Source organism: Pleurodeles waltl, chromosome 7, assembly GCF_031143425.1.
Source record: "Pleurodeles waltl isolate 20211129_DDA chromosome 7, aPleWal1.hap1.20221129, whole genome shotgun sequence".
In the NCBI taxonomy this organism is placed as follows: Eukaryota; Metazoa; Chordata; class Amphibia; order Caudata; family Salamandridae; genus Pleurodeles; species Pleurodeles waltl.
Genome location: NC_090446.1, coordinates 874575225 through 874598429, shown reverse-complemented (window position 1 = coordinate 874598429; position 23205 = coordinate 874575225). Strand labels below are relative to the sequence as shown.

General features: G+C 44.9%; 1 protein-coding gene across 2 annotated transcripts in view; it reads left to right on the top strand.

Annotated features, from left to right (window-relative positions):
- LOC138245677 (START domain-containing protein 10-like) overlaps positions 1-19455 on the top strand; it is a 226587-nt gene extending 207132 nt beyond the window's left edge. For both annotated transcript variants that reach the window (XM_069199488.1, XM_069199489.1), the window contains exons 5-6: positions 14165-14217; positions 17378-19455. In XM_069199488.1, coding sequence (XP_069055589.1) covers positions 14165-14217; positions 17378-17605 — 281 coding nt within the window. In that variant the 3' untranslated portion in view covers positions 17606-19455. The remainder of the gene's footprint in view (positions 1-14164; positions 14218-17377) is intronic.
- The last annotated feature ends 3750 nt before the right edge of the window (positions 19456-23205 follow it).

Sequence of the window (23205 nt, the reverse complement as noted above, 5' to 3'; positions counted from 1 at the left end):
CTTCCTGACTCTACTCACACAATTCCCATAAAGAGAAAGTCTTCCATCCTCACTTCATGTTTTTTTTGCTTTTGGTGCAGATTTGTCACTAAGCATCAATAAGTTAATACAATGGAGATGAAAATCATAAAGTATAAATGCATATATTTTTGTTTTATGTATCTATACGTAAGCTTAACAGTCTGCACTAGACACCCTGTTTGAAACAGTCCCTGACTGAATTCCTGCTTGAGCAGACTCACCGTGGATAAGTACACGGTGTCTGTTTTGCACAGGATTAAGATCCCACTTCAGCAGTGTACAACATTTTTAAAGAGAGATCTTTGCGACTGTATTTTCCCCCAAGGAGTCGGAAAACACAAAATGTTAAGTGCTTGGCCGCCTCCTTCCTGTTTCATGCCGGCAGTCTCACAAGAACGTGTTAGCATTGCAAGACAACATGTCAAAGCAGGAAGTGGGCTCACCCTTAAAAAGCTCATCTTTAGCTGGCATTATTGAGGTGATATGTAACTTTTTAGTTTTGAGTTTTGGGAGGCAGAATGAAGCTGCATAAGAAAAGCTACTCTGAGAGGCACGTCCTGAGGATGGTGCCTTTTCTGGCAAAGAGAGGAGAATGCCTTAGACCAGGTGGAGGAATGGGGGATATCCGGAAAATGAGAGAGATGGTGGCAGCAGTGCATTCAAAGCAAGAGAAGCCCCTCTGTAATGTAGTACGCACCCGATATGCTCCTCATGGGTGGTCTAGTTGTCAGCACCCGCCTGCTTGTGGGTTTGCTTTGTTCCAGATCGCTGCATGCTCTGCCAACAAAAAAGGGCATGGGCGTGGCTCTTAGGGGTGTTGCACACCTGCACATAAGCAAAAATGTGTGTCTGCGCCTCCTTGGTTTCCCCCACATGAGGTGGCCTACTACACCGGGGCCCTGACACCACACTGAAGACAAGGCCGGTGCTTAGCCACAACCCACCCATGTTGCAGCCAGTGCCAACAGCGACCGCGCCCACCACATGGCTGTAGTCCGCATTTAAGTAGGCCCACCAATCACAGCAAGTGCACTGCTGCAGTCCTGTACAGGCAGCGCGGAAGGCAAACACCCTCGCACAAAGCCTCACAACTGCCTGGAAATACAAACGTAAGGACACTCAAGATAGGGATAAGTGGAGAAATTGGAAATATAATTTCTGAAACAGCAAAACAAGACACAGAAGCCAGAGGGAAATACATAGCCCATGAAAGGCCTGCGCAAAAGAGGCTGTTGCAAGACGCAGCAGCAGGCCAGCGAGAACAGCGACTGCTCACTCCAGAGGAGAGGCAACACCCAGCCACTCGTGACCAGAACCACAAAGCCCATCATACATAATGAGGGCCCCACATAAAACCACCACACAGTTCCACTCAGCGCACCTTGATCAGGCGGCTGTACCGCATCCCAGTGGTGACAGTGCTCGTGCCGCAAAATAAACCTACGGGTGCCACAAAAACCTATCACAGACCAGCACATTGTCCATGATGTCATGGTCACAGTCCCTGACATAGAACTAATAATTGTAAAGGGCGCCCCCTCATCACCAGCACCCAAGTGGAGGTACTAGATATAGCGCCTCTAATTCTAATTTGAAGCTACCACCATAGCAGCTGAATGCATTGCGCCCTGTTTCTACATCTTAGGCGCAAAGACATTCACAAGATCTATAAAACCCTAGACAAGACATAAACCACACTGATTACAGCCCTGAAATCACATTTCAAACCTGTGGCAAATAGGAGCGCCCACCAGGAACCTGAAGAATCATGCAATACATTTCAGTCTCTTCAAAGAGCACAAGCAATTTTCACGATTAGCAGGAAGAGATATGAGGCCAGATCGTTCAAGGGTGCTCGGCCACCAAACTCAGAGAAACCATACTTCAAGAATCAGGAAAGTCACTCCGAGCATTCTGACCCTAGGTAGATCAAATGAGCCATGAAAGGCAAGAGCATCCCACATGGAGCCTCCACAGGCATCAAAACTGAACCTGTGAATGTCATTCAACCACTTCGCATCTCAGACACCTCAAAAAGGCCCACTGAAACAAGGAGATCCTGCGGGTACTGAAATGAAGGTACCGTCCCACAGACCAAATCACTACCCAGCCAGGGGTAGAAAATGTACATCCTTCAGAAAATACAACCACTTTGCGAAAGTCTGCAGATCAGCAAAACCAAAGTTGCATGCAAAAAACTGTTCAACCCATGGTAGACACTGCCACTGAGCCAGAAGACATGGTTGAAGATGTTGCAGAGCAGACAGTTCACACAGTTTTTGCAGTCATACCAACCAACTCAGTACGGCGCCTGCTTCCCCAATGCCAGATATGTGGGTCACAGTGACAGTTGACATAGCGGTGTCCATAAACCTTATGTCCGGCATTACCCATTGTGCATTAGCAAAGCCCCTGCAGCTCTTCAAAATTAGAGTCAGACTTTTCGCATGTGGACAGTTTTGATCCCTGCCTTTGCTCAGAAGCTTCAAATTATAAGTGTTTCACAGTGATATGAGTATAGAAGAACGAGTTACTTACCTTCGGTAACGACTTTTCTGGTGGATACATTAGCTACCTGTGGATTCCTCACCTAATGAATACTCCCATGGCGCCAGCATTCGACGGAAATCTTCTTACTAGTCTCTGCACGTCGACGAGGACGTCACTCTAGCCCACGCGACGCCGTCTGACGTCATACAGGCAATAAGAGGTCCTCGACGACGTGCGGACGTCAGTACCAATCATTTTTTACGTGCATGAGAACAACCAGGCAATGCAATGAAAGAGCAAGGCAACATCCCATTATATTGTAAAAATACACAACATTGCATGAATAACTGTAAATCTTTTATATATATATATATATATATATAACTCTCTCTTTTAAAATATATACACACATCAAGTATATACACAAAGATATATACATATATACATATATATAAATATATTATATACAACATCTATTGCACCCTCAAAGACCAAGAGGAGCGTACTCAAGGATTACTTGGTAAGACCAGAAAGGCAACGGGGAGGCGGGTGGTACCGTGAGGAATCCACAGGTAGCTAATGTATCCACCAGAAAAGTCGTTACCGAAGGTAAGTAACTCGTTCTTCTGATGGATACAACTACCTGTGGATTCCTCACCTAATGAATAGAGTCCCAAAGCACCCGGCGGTGGGTGCCTAAATGGTCAAACCAAGAAATCTTGCAGCACTGACCGTGCAAAATGGCCGTCCCTTCTAACCTCAGAATCCAAACAGTAATGTTTTGCAAAAGTGTAAAGGGACGACCAAGTTGCGGCCTTGCAGATGTCGACCACAGGAACACCTCTGGCCAAGGCCGAAGTGGCCGACTTAGCTCTGGTGGAATGAGCTCTAATGCCCTCAGGAGGATCCTTCTTTGCCAAAGAGTAACAGATTTTAATGCAAAGAACAACCCACCTGGATAGTGTTCTCTTGTGGACTGCCTTTCCTCTCCTCTTGCCCATGTATCCAATAAACAGCTGATCCTCCAGCCTGAAATCCTTTGTTCTATCAATAAAGAAGCTCAACGCCCTCTTTGGGTCCAGACGGTGCAGTCTTTCTTCCTCTTTGGAAGGATGAGGCGGAGGATAGAACGTGGACAAAGTAATTGCCTGAGCCAAATGGAAGGGTGAAACAACCTTCGGGAGGAAAGCAGCCTTGGTCCTCAACACCACCTTATCCCCATAAAAAGTTGTATAAGGGGGCTTTACTGATAAGGCCTGCAACTCACTCACTCTCCTTGCTGATGTTATAGCTATCAGGAAGACTGTTTTTAAAACCAAATACCTTAAGGGGCAAGAATGCATAGGTTCAAAAGGGGACCCCATAAGGAAAGTCAGGACCAAGGACAAATCCCATTGCGGCATAACGAATGGCTTTGGAGGATATTTATTTAGAAGACCTTTCAAGAATCTGATAACAATAGGGGATTTAAATAAAGATGGTTGGTCTGGAAGACATATGAAGGCTGACAAGGCCGATAAATAACCCTTAATGGTAGCCACTGCACAACCTTTCTGCGCTAGAGACAGAGCAAAAGACAAAACGTCCGATAGATGAGAATGCAAAGGATCAATCTGCCTCTCTCCACACCACGCAACAAATTTAGACCACCTATTAGCGTAGATAGATTTAGTGGAGTGTCGCCTGGCCGCTAATATAACATCCACTACCTCAGGCGGGAGAGAGAAGGAACTCAGGTTGCCCCGTTCAATCTCCAGGCATGTAGGTGCAGACTCTGGAGGTTGGGGTGTAGAACCTGCCCCTGCGACTGCGAGAGGAGGTCTGCCCTGAAAGGGAGACGGAGCGGAGGGCACATTGAGAGTTGGAGAAGGTCGGAGTACCATACCCTCCTTGGCCAATCTGGAGCTATTAGGATGACTAGAGCCCGGTCCTGGCGAATCTTCCTCAATACTCGAGGAATCAAGGGTATGGGAGGAAACGCGTAAAGCAACTGGCCGCACCAGGTTATTTGAAACGCGTCCCCCAACGCTCCCTGCATCGGATACTGGAGGCTGCAGAACAACGGACAATGCGCGTTCTCTCGAGTGGCAAACAGATCTACCCGAGGAAATCCCCACCTCTGGAAGATTAAACGGACTTGATCTGGATGGAGACGCCACTCGTGGTCTGCCGAGAAATGGCGACTGAGACTGTCCGCACGCACGTTCAAGACTCCGGCCAGATGGTTTGCTATCAAGCAAATCTGATGGTCCTTTGCCCAGGACCATAGTCGAAGAGCTTCTCTGCAGAGAAGGTACGACCCCACTCCTGCCTGCTTGTTTATGTACCACATCGTGGTAGTATTGTCCGTTAGGACCTGTACCGACTGACCACGAAGGGAAGGGAGGAAGGCCTTGAGAGCCAGACGTACAGCCCGTAACTCTAACAGATTGATGTGAAACATCTGTTCCTCTGGAGACCAAAGACCTTTGATCTCCAGATCCCCCAGATGAGCTCCCCACCCTAGAGTGGAAGCATCCGTTATGACTGTGGCCACTGGTGGCGACTGCTGGAACGGCTTTCCTTGTGAAAGATTGTTGCTTGCAATCCACCATCTCAAATCCACAGCAGCATCTCTGGAGATCTTGACAGTACCCTCTAGATCCCCTTTGTGTTGAGACCACTGCCTTCGGAGGCACCACTGAAGAGCCCTCATGTGCCAGCGAGCATGCGTGACCAACAGAATGCAGGAGGCAAAAAGACCGAGCAGACGAAGGACCTTGAGAACTGGAACTACCGCTCCATTTTGAAACATTGGAACCAAATCCTGAATATCTTGAATCCGCTGAGGCGGAGGAAAGGCCCGACCCAATGTTGTATCCAGTACTGCCCCTATGAACAGGAGGCGCTGAGAGGGCTCTAGGTGAGATTTGGGCTCGTTCACCGAAAAACCCAGGTCGAACAACAACTGGGTTGTTGACTGCAGATGATGCGACACAAGCTCCGGGGACTTGGCTTTGATCAACCAGTCGTCCAAGTAAGGGAATACTGCTATCCCCTTCCTTCTGAGTTCTGCCGCAACCACCGACATCACCTTCGTGAAGACTCGAGGTGCTGAAGTAAGACCAAACGGAAGGACCGCAAACTGATAGTGTTGCGATCCCACCACAAACCGGAGATACTTCCTGTGTGACTTGAGTATCGGGATATGAAAGTAAGCATCCTGCAAGTCGACAGACACCATCCAGTCTTCCTTGTTCAACGCCAAAAGCACCTGTGCTAGGGTCAGCATCTTGAATTTTTCCTGCTTGAGGAACCAATTCAAGATCCTCAGGTCCAGAATTGGTCTCAAACGACCATCCTTCTTGGGAATCAGGAAATACCTTGAGTAACATCCTCAACCCCTTTCCTGCTCTGGGACCAACTCCACCGCGCCCTTGGAAAGGAGGGCTTGTACCTCCTGTTCTAGCAACAGGAGGTGTTCTTCTGAACAATAAGAAGGGCGGGGCGGGATGAGGGGCGGGAACTCCCGAAAGGGAAGGGTGTAGCCTTTTCCCACAATACTGAGAACCCAAGTGTCCGTTGTAACAGTCTTCCATTTGGTGAGAAAATGCTGTAATCTTCCCCCTACAGGAGAGGAGTGAGTGGGAAATGGTGGAAGCCTAAGGCTGCTTCCCCTGCTGCACCCCGCCAGAGGATGAGGAAGAGGCAGAGTGCTGCTGAGAGGCTCCTCTGGTGCGGACCCTACCTCTCCCCCTGAAAGATCTATAGGGATGGGAAGAGGCAGGTTGCTGATATCTTCCCCGAAAGGAAGAGGAGGAAGAGCCACGCCCAAATCCACGAAACCTCCTGAAAAATCTGGAAGAGGCCGTGGAAGAAGGAGCTTGGAGCCCTAACGACTTAGCCGTGGCCCTGCTTTCCTTAAAACGTTCCAAGGCCGAATCAGCCTTGGCTCCAAACAGTTTGTCCCCATCAAACGGGAGATCCAACAATGTGGACTGTACATCTGCAGAAAAGCCCGAGTTACGGAGCCAGGCCTGTCTCCTTGCCACCACAGTTGTGCCCATTGCTCTGGCTACCGAGTCGGTGGTATCCAGTCCCGTCTGGATAATCTGGGTCGCAGCAGCCTGAGCATTTGAGACAAGATCCAAAAGACCCTGGGGAAGCTCTGTAAACGATGAGGAAATGTCATCCATCAGAGCATGAATATACCTCCCCTGGATACAGGTTGCATTGGTGGCTTTTAACGCCAGACTGCAGGACGAAAAAATCTTCTTCGACTGCGCCTCTCGCTTCTTTGAATCTCTGTCCCCAGGCACCGTCGGGAAAGAACCAGGCGCTGACTTGGATGAACAGGAGGCCTGCACCACCAAGCTCTCCGGCGTAGGGTGCCTAGATAGAAACCCAGGGTCAGTCGGAGCCGCCCGATACCTCCTGGCCACGGCTCTGAGAACTGCTGGGGAAGATGCCGGCCTCTTCCACACCTCTATCACCGGATCCAGCAGAGCGTCATTAAATGGCAACAGAGGCTCCGCCGCAGCTGAGGCCGGATGTAGCACCTCTGTTAAAAGGTTTTGTTTAGCCTCCACCACCGGCAAAGGCAGGTCCAAAAAACTAGCTGCCTTCCGTACCACTGCATGAAAGGAAGCAGCCTCCTCAGTATATTCCCCCGGGGACGAAAGATCCCACTCAGGGGAAGTGTCCAGCCCACTGGCCGACTCCAGTCCACGCAGCCCATCACCCGAGTCCTCTAGCTCTCCTTCCTCCAGGGCTCGTTGGTACTCCTGCTCTTCTAATACACGGAGAGCACGTCTCCTGGAATGAAGTCGCTGTTCAATACGCGGAGTCGACAATGCCTCCGCCGAAGTCGAAGATCGGCGCCGATCTTCAGAAGCCACCGACGCCGCGTCCGGCGCCACAGGTAACTTCGGCGCCGACAAAAGAGCAGCTGAAGCAGATGGACCCACCGGAGTCACAGGCCGAAATCCCGACTTCGACGTCGACGGGATGGAAATCCCCGGGGCCAATCCTTCTGAAGCCACCGGAGCGGCCACCGGCGCCGACACTGGCGCCGAGCCCACGTTCCCAAAAGGGAGAAAGGGCATAAAGGGTGCCGGCCGAAGAGGCGCAGGATCACCCAAAGAAAAGGCCAAAGGCCCAGCCGGAGCACCCCCTGGAGCCATCTGTTGGAAGATGGCATACATCGCATTCAAGAATGCGGAACTATCGGCTCCAGGGGTGGGAAAAGCCGGATACTGAGGTGCCTGTCTCGGAGGCGACCCCGACGCCGGCCTCGGCATCTGCGCCGGAGAAAACACCTGAGGCTCCAATACCTCAATCACCGACGCCTGTCCAGGTGAAGTTGGAGACGCCGGAGAGGGCAACGGCGTCGAAGGATGCGGCGTAACCGTGGGACTGATCTCCCATGTCCTTCGGCGCCGATCCGAAGACCTGGAACGAGTCTCCTTCGAATGACGCCGAGATTCTCTACGGCGCCGGGAGTCTCGATGACGCCGATGTCTTGGAGAAGAAGACTTCTTGTGATGCTTCTCCTTCGATTTAGCCATAAACAGCTTCGCCTCACGTTCCTTGAGGGCCTTTGGATTCATGTGCTGGCATGAATCACAAGTCGAGACGTCGTGGTCGGAGCTCAAACACCAAAGGCAATCGGAATGAGGATCCGTCACCGACATCTTGCCTCCACACTCACGACAAGGCTTAAATCCAGACTTTCTCTGCGACATTATTACCACAGCGAAAGACTACGCAGCAAAAATACACTGTAACCAAAAAAGTAACAGTTGCTCCCTCGAAGATAACCGTTTCGAATGCACGGAAAAAAGGGAACTGACGTCCGCACGTCGTCGAGGACCTCTTATTGCCTGTATGACGTCAGACGGCGTCGCGTAGGCTAGAGTGACGTCCTCGTCGACGTGCAGAGACTAGTAAGAAGATTTCCGTCGAATGCTGGCGCCATGGGAGTATTCATTAGGTGAGGAATCCACAGGTAGTTGTATCCATCAGAAACCAACATTTACGTAGGTAATGGAGGTCATGGCATGCTGGTCAGTGGCCAAACAGAGGAAACCCTAAATGTGATCTCTTATACATTTGGGACACAAGTAGAAGAGCTGTAAAACATCCTGGCTGAGTTTTGATAATGTTTTATTAACGATTGGTTGCTTAAAAGTCAAGGAATTCAAGCTACACATTGATTGATCCATTCAACTGGTAGCTCTGCAGCATAGACAAATCACATTCCACCTCAGGCCGAAAGTGGAAGAAGAACTTTTGGAAGCTTGAGCAAGCAGGCATAATTGAAAAGGTACGTGACCCAGCACCATGGGTATCCCCAGTTGTGGTTGTCAAGAAACAAAAACAACCTGGAGAATTTCACATTTGTGTGGGCATGAGGCTCATAAATGTAGCAAATGTCCTCTAACCCAAACTGTTGATGACATTCTAGGAGAGCTAAATGGGGCAAAGGGGTTCTCAAAGGTTGACCTTCACTCAGGATGCCACCAGTTCCCGCTCCACTCTGACTCCAAGTACATAACCACATTTTCAACCCATGTCGGTACCATCACCTCAACTTCGGAATATCCAGTACAGCTGAAGTTTTCCAAAACACCATCCAAGAAATGCTCACCGGCTTATCAAGAGTCATTAAAGTCAGTGATGACATCTTCATCTTCGCTAAGTCCGTAAAGGAACACCATGAATACTTGAGGGGAGTCCTCAAAAAAATCAGAGACTCTGCGTTGACCCTCCATCGAGAAAAATGCAAATTCCTGAGACAGCAAATCAGTTTTTCGGCCACACCTTTTCAGCCAACGGAGTAGCGCCAGACCCCAAGAAGGTGCGTGATGTACAAGAAGTTCCTCCACCCACCAACTTGTCAGAAGTCCAAAGCTTCCTAGGCATCGTGAACTATTGTGGGCGGTTCATACTTTATGGGACTGTGAACTCACAAAAGCCAACACCCCATGGACTTGGGGAGCTGCACAAGATGAAACATTCCAGCTGACTAAACAAGCCCTTTCAACCAATACCACCCTCTTGTAGTTCAGCCTGCTGAAACTGACAACTGTCAGTTAATGCAAGCCCCAAAGGACTAGGAGCAGTCCTTATGCAACAACAGCTGCATGAAGACTGAGGTCCTGTGGCGTACACCAGCAGACCACTCACAGAAACAGAACAGAGGCCTCAAATTGATAAGGAGGCCATTGCCATACATTGGGCCTGTAGACACTTCCACTTGAACATCTATGGACATCTGTTTGTAGTCATAACTGGCTACAAGCCTCTTGTGTCCCTCTTTCAAGGCTTCGCATCCAAGCCAAGAAGTGTTTGCTCCAGCTACAAGAGTTTGATTGCAAAGTGGAATATCGGTCGGGTTCAAACAACCCAGTGAACTACCTCTCGACCACCCTCAAGAGGACACACAAAAAGAAGCAGAAGAAGCTGTGGAGATTGAGGAGTACTTCCCATATATCGCTGAAAGGTCCAGGCCACTCCCATCTTCTTTCAACACCATCCTGTCCACCACCCAAGCTGACGAGTGCCGACAAATGGTCATCGCCACAGTCCAAGTAGGCAAATGGCACACACTAAAGGCACACCTGTCACAAAGGACCCCGAAGGTGAAAGGACTCAACATTCACAATTCAATGTTCACCACAAACTTACTACAGATTCAGAACGGTGTGTACAAAAAGGGCCCCATCTGGTTATACCCCACAGCTAAACGGACCAAATACTACAACCTGGCCATCAAGGTCACCAGGGCAAAGTCAATACCAAGAACAGACTCAGAACCAAAGTATATCTCCTTCACAGAGACGAAATGGTTGAAACAGCAGTAAGATCCTGCCATTGGTGTCAAGTATCTGGATCCTCCCATGTGCCAGCCACAGTACTTACCGAACTAGGGGCCAGATGTAGCAAAGGTTTTTACCCATTCTGTGTCTATGGGAGAAAGCGTTCGTACATATGGCCCTAGGTCTCTAATAGCCTTAAGAGTGCACCAGCTTAGACTTTGGGCATCTCCCAGTTGGACGTTACATTCTCGTCCCCATAGACGATTACAGCAAATATCCCAACCCAGGCAGCCTCCAATGTCATTACAAAGATGAAAAACATGACAGCTACTAATGGCTTGATAAAAGAGGTAAAAATAGACAACAGGCTGCCTTTTCAAAGCGAAGACTTCCCTAAATACTTCTGGTAATGTGGCATCAAACACCGGAAGATAACGCCCCACTGGCTACAGGGTCACAGAGAAGTAGAAACCTTCATGCATACTCTAAAAAAGGTGATCTGCATTGCTCATGCCAACTAACAAAGCATGGGGAAGGCTATCTTAGAGAATATCAACGAACCCCACACCACAGGCCAAGCTCCAGGACACTCTAGCATGGGACGAGTAGTTACTGACTCTGTTCCCCATCACCCCAAGTGGAAACCTAGGCCCATTGATGATTGGCAGATTTTTATAAGTTGGAAGGAGGCCAACAACCGAGCCAAAACCACTCAAAGAGCTCGGTCTTCAAACATCCAATCTGGTGATTCAGTGTTCATGAAAGATCAATATCCCGGAAGCAATTACTGTCTACCCTTTGAATGTCACTCCCGGGTCATTGTCAAGAGACAGGGCACCATGACCATCACCCGTCGCCAGGGTTAAGAGATCACCCAGAACATATCATTCTTTAAGAGAGCCCGAGGAACAATCCGAGAACAAGCCCTATCCCCCACACACTGCCCCATGGAACCAATGACTAACGCCTGTGTGACTGCCTCACCCTCTTGCCATGATCTGGCAAGAGGCCCTTACTGTCCAGAGGGGTCAAGGTCAAGTCTGAGTGCCACCAAGAGACTCGCAGAAGACACCGCTGCAGTGGCATCTACCAATTTCCTGGTGTGAGCCTCCCAGAGAACTGTAAGCTGATTCTAGCAAAAGATTAGGTTATCTATGACCCAGTAATTCATATGCCAAAAGTTCATAGTGTTTGTAACCATATTTACAAAATGTCTGTTTAGCCATGTCTTTATTTTATTTTCAGTGACATTGGGGAGGGATGTAATCTAGTACTGCCCCGATATGCTTGCTCCTTCAGTTGTCTGCACCTACCTGCATGCGGGTTCGGTTTGTTCCAGCGTGCTGCACATTCTGCCAATTAAAAGCGCAAGGGTGAGACTGTTCAGTTAGTCGTGCACCCGCACATAACCACTAATACATGGCGGTGCCTCCTTGGTTTCCCCCACGTGTGATGGCCTACTACCCCGGGAACCTGACACCACACCTTCATATTGTAAAAGGCCACGTTCTGATTCTCATGATGCTGCCATCCAGTCCTTGTTAAAGGATTTTCAGAAATCAGTGGACTTGCTAGATCAAGGTGCTGAGGTGACATAAATAAATTCTAGCAGTAATTGAATAGCAGGTCTGATTGTTTTTTGGATACTTCGTTTGATAACCTGAGGGATACTACCATCAGGGCCACCTTTAGGGCAGTGCGACCGCACCAGATGCTGACCTGGATTGGGGGGCGCTGACCTCAGGGGGCACTGTGTTTAGCAGTCTTCAGGAAACAAAATGTCTAGATACCTCTTGTGATTAACGTTCCTGCTAGATTTTGTCTAGCGGCAGCTTTGACTCCCATAAAGTAGCATAGAGGGTTAATATGCTTGCTGCAAAGAACAGGACTATATTTTATGTGGATGGCTGAGTAGATTAGTAAAGCAGGCCTTTACAAGCGTTTTACAACAAATTAATGTTTGTGAAAGGGAGGCTATGGAGAGGTGAGGGGCACATTTGCTGGGTGGTAGTGAGTAAATCTGAGGAGGTGGTCATGGGGTGGGGGTTGCCAAAAAAGTCTGTCGCACGGGGCACCACCAGCGCTAAAGCCGGCCCTGACTACCACAAAGATAAGTAACATACGTGCTATTTTCTGGCGCTTTAAAACCACAGGGCTTTTCCTAACAGATATATATATTTTTTAATTATATTAAATAAGGGAATTAGAGGAAGTATGGGATATAAGGGCTTTTAAGGGATTAGGGATGGGTAAGATTATGGGCTTTTTTTTATAAACTAGCATGCTGTTTTAGTATTCAGGCATGGGTAAGGTATAGCAAGGATTTTAGGGTTCAGGAATGGCCAAGGGGTAGCAAGAGTTTTCAGGGTTCAGGGATAAGGGTACGGAATAGTAAGGAGTTTTTAGGGTTCAGGATGGGTTAGATTACAGAGTAGTAAAGGGTTTTTAGGATATTATGGTTTTCATATGGTTAAGGGTATAGAGTAGTAAGGGTTCTTTTGGTCTTAGGAAACTGGGCATAAGGGATTTTAGGGTCCAGGAATAAGTAGTAGTATGGTTTAGTAAGGGATTTTGAGAGTTCACAGATGGCTAAGGGTATAAGGAGGTTTTAGGGTTCAGGGATAGTTAAGTGCAGGAGGAAGTAATCTTTTTTTAGCATTCAGGACGGGTAAGGGAATGGGATAGTAAGCACTTTGTTAGGGATTTTAAGGTTCAGGGATGGGTAAGGGTAGGCGGTAGTAAGAACATTTTAAGGGTAGAAGAAGTGGATTGGGAAAGGAGTTTAAATGGCCTAAAGAAAATTGCTCTTCATGATGATAAAAATATATGACTATCGGCTGTTACCACAAACAATGCATAGTAAAGACCCCTATTATAATACAACGCGTTGTAAAGGCCAATGTTGGTGCATTATATGCATGGTAAGTGCATGTGTGGTGTGGTAACAATTTTTGATCACTGCAGTGTTAGGTTAATTTTTAATGTTTGCTGTCTTGGTCCACTGACCCTCGCATGGCAGTCCTAGGCACGAAAAATATGCATTGGAAGGCCCGCTGTGGATAGGGTGGGCATTCTGATATGTTAACTCAGTGGCCCTTTGGCAAATAGGTTGACAGGTCATAGGTTTTCGACAGCAGAGCCAGCTGAGCTTGCTCCGTCAAACAATTAGCAGTTAAATGAGGAACGGGAATTGCAGGTCTGCTAGGTAGAAGCTCTGCTAATTTACAGTTGAGAGTAAATTCTAAAGGCGGACCTTGATCTTGCATTCAATTAAAAACCTAGCAAGAAATAATGAGTTCTAGCTGGAACCACTCAAAAGGATCAAATCATCTTTTTCCATGTTCAGATGCATTTGATTCTCTCACAATAATGCTCATGCCAAAAACAGGGCCGAAATATTTTTGGAATTCTGGTTTCCAGGAACACCAGATCCAACATTCTTTTTTTTTTTTTTTTTTTTTTCGCTCTTATTTGAAGCCGTTTTGAGTGCAAAATATTTGATTGCTTTGACATTTATAAGTATGAACACGTTTTACGATGGATGAGTATACTACTTTTTTGCAGGTTTACATAGCGTGAGCTTTACCCTAAGGTGTTGCAGCTCTTTACATCAGCACCAGTTACATTACACAAGAACACATTCATTTTTTGTAGGCATGGGGAGATTATGTAATTCGCCCAGAATCACAGGATGTTGAGCCGACGCCGATACTCAAACTTGGTTCCCCAGCTCCTAATTCGGCAGATCTGGCCATCAAGCAATGAACTGTCAGCAGGTGGTTTTATGTGGGCATTTCTTTTATATTGTGTCAAAAATATGTGGCTTCCTAATCTCTGAACATTTTTCTTTGCAGGCTCTTTGCCAAAGTGGGTGGTGAACAAGGTTTCCCAGTTTGTAGCCCCCAAGGTAAGCATAACCATCAGTGCATCTAAACTTGGTTGTTGCTTTTGTAACACAAAACTATTATGCAAATCAGTTATTAAAAATATCTGTGAATCTCTGGGGAATGGGGTATCTCCAGCCATAAAAAACGAAGTTGAGGTTCCATTTACAGCAAACTGCATAAATAGTAATTGATTCTGCGCTTTCTAAACCAGGAGAACCCAATAGCAATGGCGTCCATGGATGGAGCGTAGATGTACAATCTTTGCATTATAGTCTGCCATTCGGATATTGTGCTGGGGAAGGGTCACCATTTATGAGCAGGGTGCTGTGAAGTTTTCTTCTTTGTAAGAACCAGAGAGTTTGTAGGCCTTTGTGTTTTAATTTAGGTTCTGTACTTTTGCAGAGTACCTATGTTCCTTCCTAAACCGATGTAAATGAACAAAATAGATAGCCCCAGCTAAGTCATAGGTCTTCTATTTCGTGCCCCGGTGACTTCTTACAGCTCCAACAGAACTGCAGTTACTCCCAAGAAGGCCACTAAATTGAGCTTTTAGTTCATGAATATTGACACCCTGTAAGTCAGAAAGTTTCAGATGTAGAACTGCTACTGCTGCAACAGAGTGTGACAAAGCTTTACTAAATTTACAACCAAAGGCAGCTGCTCTTTTTTTTAGTCCAGTCCTCATTTATCTGGATCACCTTGCCTCTGGACAAACGTCTGTCTGACTAGTCTTTTTGTCTACTCAATTTTTAGACCAGCGACAAAAGACCCAGTTGAGTGGTGGAGGCTTTATAAAATGCTGCCAGTAGATCAAACCTTACATTTCCAAACTACCAATACTTTCTTGGTGGTTGCACTTCCTGGTGCTGGTGGTCTTCACTTTGGGCCTTTATTGTCCATAACCCATTCCTCTTATTCTTAAAGCTGGATGTACGGCAGTCACTTACTTTTCTAAATGTCTCCTCAAATTACCTAAATGTCCACCACTTTCAGTGAATTCACATCAGAAGAAATATTTTCAAGGAAGCTTCAGAAAACATCCTCCGATATTCAAATACGTGCCAGGGGTCTCCTCTCAAGCCCAGCCCATATTCCGAGTATTACCTCGTTGCCAAGAAGAGTCCTTCATGACATTTGAAGAATTACTTTTCATGGCCATGTTGTCTTGGGATTGGTTGAAACTTACATGCTTATAAAGATGTCCTGCATCCTTTGATTCAGTTTTCTGTTAGGCCCACATGGCAGAATGCTGGCTTAGTGAGAGAATGAGTGTGATTGTGATCTGGTGTGCCAGATCACAAGTGCATGAATGTCCCTTTTTGCTGCATGGATGCTGGGGCTATGATCACAGCCAAGGTGTAGGATAATAGAGGATATCTCCTAGCACCTTGGAGAGGAGTATGGTGATTAGTCAGGTGAATGAGCTGAGTGCTTATACTTTGGATGTAGAAGAATGTGTCAATGAATTTGCAATGAGAAAATACAGCAGGAACCTGGAGCGACCAGTAAACTCAAAAGGCCACTATCTTGGTTTCCCTCTACTCAGCATCCAGCAATGAGAGAAACCACAGCTCTTACTGCCTTCAATTTGACAGAAGTGCCTGCGACTCATTTGCAGTGGACATGTCAAGGGAGACAATTAGAAGAGGGAACATAGCTGGGTATCCTGTTTAGACAACCATTTAGTACTCTTGGTCCTGTGTGTTGGTGTTTGGGGGATAACTAGGGAACTGGTGTACCCAGAGTGCAGCTGGTGTTAGTCCTCTTTGAACAGTAACGTGCTTTCTGGTGCCATAGTGCCTCTTGCTGAGGGTCCTGGATGTCCAAATAGAGTCCAGCTCCAGTTAGCTCTAAATCCAAGGCGGCTAGTAGCACTTCACAAAACCCCAAATAAAATAATAATACACAAATGAAATGAGAACGATCCAAGTTATCCACTAGGTCTCTACAATGATTCTCTTATGCTGTCTTTAGAATTCTCCTCGGCAGGATTACTTGTCTAGGGTTAGGTCGATTCGTAAGTGTTTCCTGTGTGTAGTGTTTTCTCAATGTGTTGTACATTTTGAGGTTCTTTATCCTTGTGATACATCGCTAAGGAATGGGTTAGTGCACAACAGGCCGTATCTTCAAAGAGAGATACAGACATAATCTGCATGAGCATGAATGTGCCTAAGTATCTGAACTGGGCACCTTTATGTGCATGGAAAACATGTGTTACTGTTTAATGGTAAACTATCTGGAAATTCAGTGTGAAGCTTTGTGGTTTCAAAGTGCAATAGATCATTTGGCCTTTTGCAAAGCAAATGTACTAGACATTGCGTTTGTTTTCCAACCACATGAGTCGTGGTACACAAACATAGAGGTACACAAACATAGTGTTCATAACACTCCACAAAGCAGGTGTAATTTGGGATGCCCTTTTATCGTTCCTTAACAGGTGCCGCATGCGTTGGCGTACAAAGGGGTGTACTGGACTACCACTCTGCAGTATTTTCTATATGCCAAGAAAAGTCAGGGGTGGAGTTGTGAAATAATATTCCTGTTTGCTCAACTAGAGTAGTAAAAATATGCAATGAGCTAAACATTAGCTCATGATAAACAATGTCTGTGCAATCCTCATAAGGTACATTAATAAAAGCATGGAGCAAAGTGTGTGGCTGCATGTAACTCTTGTCTTTACGTAGAGACCAGTGTACTCCATCTGCTGACCACTAAGTGTCCACACTGTGTACCTTGTGTATTATGTTGTCATTCTCTTGAACAGATTTTTCATCTGGCCTTGAATTTCTTGAACGCTTCATATTCTGGAATATTGATTCCAAAACCTTGGTATTATGATTTTAGTTATCTGGTCTTACCTATCCTGAACAACATCCCATTTGCAGCATGCTCCTTTTCTCAGAAGGTTTCTCCAGAACCAAACAGTGTAAAGGTTACAGTGGAGCCAGGTATTTCCTCTGACCAGAGCAGACCAGTCAAAATGGTGAAAGGGTGGGATCCACACCTTGAGTCTAATTTTCATCCAAGCTTGTAAATGTATCCTCAGTCGACGCATCATATGATCTTAGGCAATTGACATCTCCTTCATGGCACTTAATGCACTGTTTACCTTAATAATTGTCCTTGGTAGCTATAGTTAGAAAGATTTGCAAAACGTTTAATTGATCTTCTATTTCATAGGCAATGAAGAAAATCTATAAAGCCGGCTTGAAGTACCAGGACTGGAAACGAAAGCACAACCCTGGGTTCAAACCCTGGATCTACCCTGAACAGAACACCCTACCAACCGTCAACCTGGCTGAGCTAGAGATACAGCATGCCCACGAGCTGGAGAACATCGATGAGAGTGGCCTGTCTGAAGAGAAGACACACATCAGTGACGAGGAAGAGGGCTTTCCCAAAGAATAATGAGAGATCTGTACCAACCTCCTTTTCTCACCTCGGCCCTCTACCAATCTGCCTGCTCTCCCTCCTGCTGGCACTTCTACTCCACAGTATCCCACCAGGGCTCCCCTCTGAACTGTAAAAATACTAACACCCAAGGAGGAGCCTGGGGGGTAGGCTGCTAATGGAAAAATAAATCTCACTAACGGTAGAACGTGCCGAGGGATGAAAGTTGTACCTGTTTCTTCCTAATTTAATATTTTCTGGTCCTTTGTACATAATGATTTTCCTTCAAGTTGCCCATATGCATATTTTTGGCTTTCTTTGATTAGTCTCTTTTTTTTATGTTTATTTTATTCCAATGCCACCAGCAATTTATGTATAGAAATCCTCACTGGTTCCTCAAACCGGCAGCGTAATGAATGGAAAGTGACTCTTTTATTTAAAAGAAAGCAATAGATTTCTTAATCCACTGTCCTCCTGCAAACCTATTTCATGCAAAAAATCTGAACACAGGCCACCGGCTTTTATTGAGAGTCCAGTAATATGCTTGCTAATTGGGCATTCCACAGTTGTATGAAAAGGGTAGCATAGTCACTAGTTCTGCCCTAAAATGTTTTGCATGTCTTGAATGCAGGTATTTTTCCATCCTCACTGTCACAAACTATTTTACATATATATGATTACTGCATGGTTTGAACCATTGAAGCTTGATTGAATGCGTCAAGTATGGTTTCCCTACCAAATACCACTTTTTTACATAACTGGGCCTTAAGGCACCACTGCATGGCATCTTGGGCCATTTATACATAAACAACATTTAAACAAATTGCAGAGAGCCGAGTCTGGTGTGGGAAATGGTCTGTGAAAGTTCTTACTGATGGTGAGCTGGGGCTAAGTTTCACTTTGCCTCAGTCAACCACATGCATCTTTCATATCACAAAGAGACCGTGCTAAACCTAGCCTGGCTTCTTGGGAAAACCCATCGTATTGTAGGCTGTAAAAATGAAAGTGGACACACTGTTAAATCAAAATGTGGATTCCTGTTGGAGTATTTATAATTCAGACCTCATTTGAGTTCACTTGCATCTTAGGTCACCCATGCATCATAGGAGGGCTCATCTGTGTTACAAGTATATACAGCTACATTGAAGCAAAGGGCAATCAGTCAAAAGGCAACTAAAGCATTGTAAGAGAGTCCAATTTAAAGCAATGATTGACTGGTGTTCCCCCCCTTTGGATGCACTACGTAACACCCATGTGGCATTCCCGTTGTTCAAATACATTTGACAAGGTAGAGCAAGACAAATTTGAAAAGAAAAGACAGAAAAACAAAAAGACAGAACCTAAAAGTGCAGAATAAAAGGGGTGAATGGATCACCTATTTGAAAAAGAGAAGAGGGCAGGTAGTACAATGGACACAAAGTACACTTAAATATGTAAACAAAATATTTAAAAAATGAGTAAAACACCCATAAAAACAAGCGTAAACGTGTTGTTGCTGGTTTTTGTGTCTGTGTTTTTATTTTGACATACCAACTATTCACGTTTTTTTCAGGATACTTTTGTAGCCTTAGCAAGAGTAGGCGTTTAGGACTGGCAGCCTGTAGCAGGGAAACACTCATGGACAGATTGGTACTGAACCAGATGTCAATTGATGGCTTTTTCCTAGAACAAAATTAAACTTAAAATAAATCTATATTTTCAGATGTTATGCGATATGTATGTTTTAGTAGCTGTTGAGTTTGTAACCCTCCTTAGGGGGCTGAGCTGTTGTCCTGTAACCCGTAAAAGGAATGGGCTGCAGTGAAATGTTGGCAAATGAGTAAAGTTTTAGTGTGAAATTTTCTTCTGAAATAAATGTTTGAATCTCATTTGTGTACTGTTCTTATTGCTAGCTTGGCCACTGGGGTATGGCAGCACAGGCTGCCAGTGCTTAACTTGTAAAATAATGAGTGCCAGTGCCTAAAGTTTTTTCTCAAAGCCAGTGGCTGACAGCTGAATGTTGACAGGCTGAATACTAACGCTGCATAGTCTTGATTCCGCCTCATGAATATTTAATCCACCACCAGACACTCCATGCCCCTTTATCTTAATCTGGCATGTTCTTGTTTTCCACCTTAGTCATGGTTGTTTTGCCTTTCTGCTCCTCCTTCTTTCTCTCCTTTTGTGTTTTTTCCTTTCTTGCTCTGGGTTAAAGCCTGCTGCGGAAAAATAAGTCCCCCAGAAGTGACTGCTGGTGAGCCCCACCTGCAACCATCATTCAAATTAAACATTACGCAAGATTATTGCAAGACTAAGCACTGATGCAAGAGTAACTCTGCAATTGGAATGCAGAATGGCACATAAAGAAATCAAGCGATTACTCAGAAAGGGAATTGCTGCTGAACTGTCTTTGACTGGGGAGTAAGTCACTTGTAAGCAATATTATTGCAAGAGTAATCACTGTTGCAAGATTAACTCTGCAATTGGAATGCAGAATGGCTTATAAAGAAATCAAGAGATTACTCAGAAAGGGAATTGCTGCTGAACTGTCTTTGACTGGGGAGTAAGTCACCTGTAAGCAATATTATTGCAAGAGTAAGCACTGTTGCAAGATTAACTCTGCAATTGGAATGCAGAATGGCTCATAAAGAAATCAAGAGATTACTCAGAAAGGGAATTGCTGCTGAACTGTCTTTGACTGGGGAGTAAGTCACTTGTAAGCAATATTATTGCAAGAGTAAGCACTGTTGCAAGATTAACTCTGCAATTGGAGTGCAGAACGGCATATAAGGAAATCATGAGATTGTACGGAAGGGGAATTGCCACTGAAATTGTAGCCCTGTCATATTTTCATAATCCTTATTGTCAAAAATCCACTCTGATTCCTAGTAGGTCAAATGTCCATATATAAAAATAATCTCTCCTCCTCTGAATAACACAGCTTCTTCTGAGACGTGTGCACAGTTAAATTCCAGTATGAAGTAGTCACCGATTCATAAGAAATCCAATTAGAAGAAAATGAAATCTGGCAGCCTCCTTTCAGTTAAGATGTGGCTCTTAGTAACATCTCTGGGGTCATTTGTATGACGTTTTTCTTCCCCAAGAGTGTGAAGTAAAAATAATTTGAAAACATTTTGATGAAGGATTCGGTGACATCTGTTTGGTGTATGTTATGGAAATGGCATGAACGAGAAACCAGAGTTTACCTAAAGGTTTTGAAATTGGGTCATTCCGTCTGTGGTGATACAAAGCAAGGATTACAACTCCTCCCCTTTTTTTCATTAAACTTTCTTTGCCACTGCAGCGATCCACCAAAGTCATCCTCTGTTCTATGTCACAGATGCATCCATAGCCAATCCAAATGCTCATGATAATTGTAGTTAAAAAACAAATTGTATTACTAAAAGTTGACGTACTTCTGCACATTGATGGAGTACCCTTAGATGGCAACATATTGATCAGTGTGTGTCGTTGAAAATTAACACACACTCAGCCTTCCTTAAGAAAATAGATCAAACAAAAAAAATCCTAGGCTCTTCCAACAACTAAACCGGACAGTCATGGGACCAAGCAGCTTTTCTGATGCATTAACCAGTGTAGGTTCCAGAGCTCTTCTAATGCAGACAGTCCTACCAAGGCATCTAGCTCTTGCCACAAGACCTTTGAAGACTTCTCCTGTGTGATTGAATGTGGGCCTATCGGAACGTCTTTTAAGAGGTTTAGATCAGTCCAGAAACGTGCTAATATTACTAGACAGCAGGGTTAGGGGATTTTGCTGTTTTGAACATTTTAAACACGTTTTGAACGTTTTGAACATTTTAAAGGTTCAGTTCTACACCCCATTCATTCGCCAACAGTCAGGTAGAAATAAACGTATGGTATTGTGAGCAGAATATTGTATTTCCTTTTATTATTTTTTTGTTTTAAATAAATAAGATAAATTCCACATAAATGTACAATTATATATCATGGGATATAAGAATTATAAATTGCATTAAGTCTAGAACACCACTAGCAGGTCATTGTGTTGTATTTTTTTTATTCAAATGTAGTTGCATTTACATGCCTTCGATAAGACAGCAAGGGCCAGATGTTTAAAAAAAAAAAACGATTTGAGTTTCTTAAATAGCGAATTTTAAGAAATCACTATTTAAGAAATGCAAAATGGAATGCATGACATTTGCAATTCTGTAATAGTGATTTCTTCAAATTCGCAAATGCTAATACTGAATCGCAAATAGAGAATCCAACCCCATTCGCACCTATGGGGTTTTGCATTTTCCAAATTGCGAATTCCAGTTAGGAATTCGCAAATTAGGAAATGCAAATCCCAGGGTGCCGGGGGCCTAAGGCTCCCTGCTGCACCCCAAAAATATTTTTAGGAACATGTAAAGCACACAAATGCCTTAGGGGCATGTGTGCACTACATGGCAATTTTAAAAATGCATTTAAAACCAAACTTTAATTTGTGGTAATTGCATTTCCTAAATGCCCAATTCGTATTTAGGAAATGCTTGATACATGTTATTTGGAAATCGCAAATAGGAATTCTCTATTTGCTATTTCCAATATAGAGAATCACTATTTTAGCGATTCCTTAAAATTGCACAGCGAATGCCTTTCATACATTGTGAAAGGCATTTTTGCATTCGCAAACAGCCGAATTTTGCGATTCGCACCGTTTGTGAATGCAAAAACGCTTGATACATGTGGCCCCATATCTTTTAGTGGAAGCTTGGCATAATGCTCCATGTTTTGTGCTTAATCGAAAGTTTGCATGTTTGTAGTGTGGCCTAGGTAAGAAACAAGAAAAAAAACTATGCAAAAGGGTAGAAAAGGCATGAAAACATTGCAGCTAGAATCCAAAGAACTGTACAAAAAGGCATTGAACAAATGCATAAACATGAATTCCACAAACAAAGGGTACTTTGAAGGAAGGATAAAAAAGGTGGCAAATAAACTGAGAGAAATCTTTAAGATTGTAAAGGATTTTGCTGATACTGTGGCTTGACATAGAAGAAAGGCCCCATCAGCTGAGTTGCGCAAGCAACTTGCCACTTTTTTTCCTAACAAAATTCAGGACATCCACAATAGTCTTTCTGCTGCTCTGAGTTTAGAAGCTGATGATGGTATTTGGAATCAGCCTGACGCAATCACATCATCTGCTTTGCCTGAATTTTACAAAATCACATTCGAAAATTCCTGAAGTGCCATTTTGAACCTCACGTCTGGTTCTCCTGACGATTTGTGCACTCCCTCTATTCTGGCCTTGGGTATTGAGTTTATTGCCACCATTCTGAAAGTGCTACTGAACAAGTCTTTAGCCACTGCAACAGTTCCTTTATGTTAGAAGAAGACAAAAATTGTCTCACTGATAAAGAAGTCAAGAGCGGACCCTGATGTCCCGGGCAACTATAGGCCTGTCTCCCTTCTTCCCGCACTTTCTAAGGTAGCAGAAAAACTTGGGAACCGTCAGCTCTCTAACTATTTAGAGACCAACAGGCTTTTTCATCATAGCCAATCAGGCTTTAGGACAGGATACAGTATTGAGACTGCAATGTTGGAGGTCTCTGAACTGAATAAAGGTAGCATTGATGCTGGCAATAGAGCATTCTGGTATTGTTGGACCTGTTGACAGC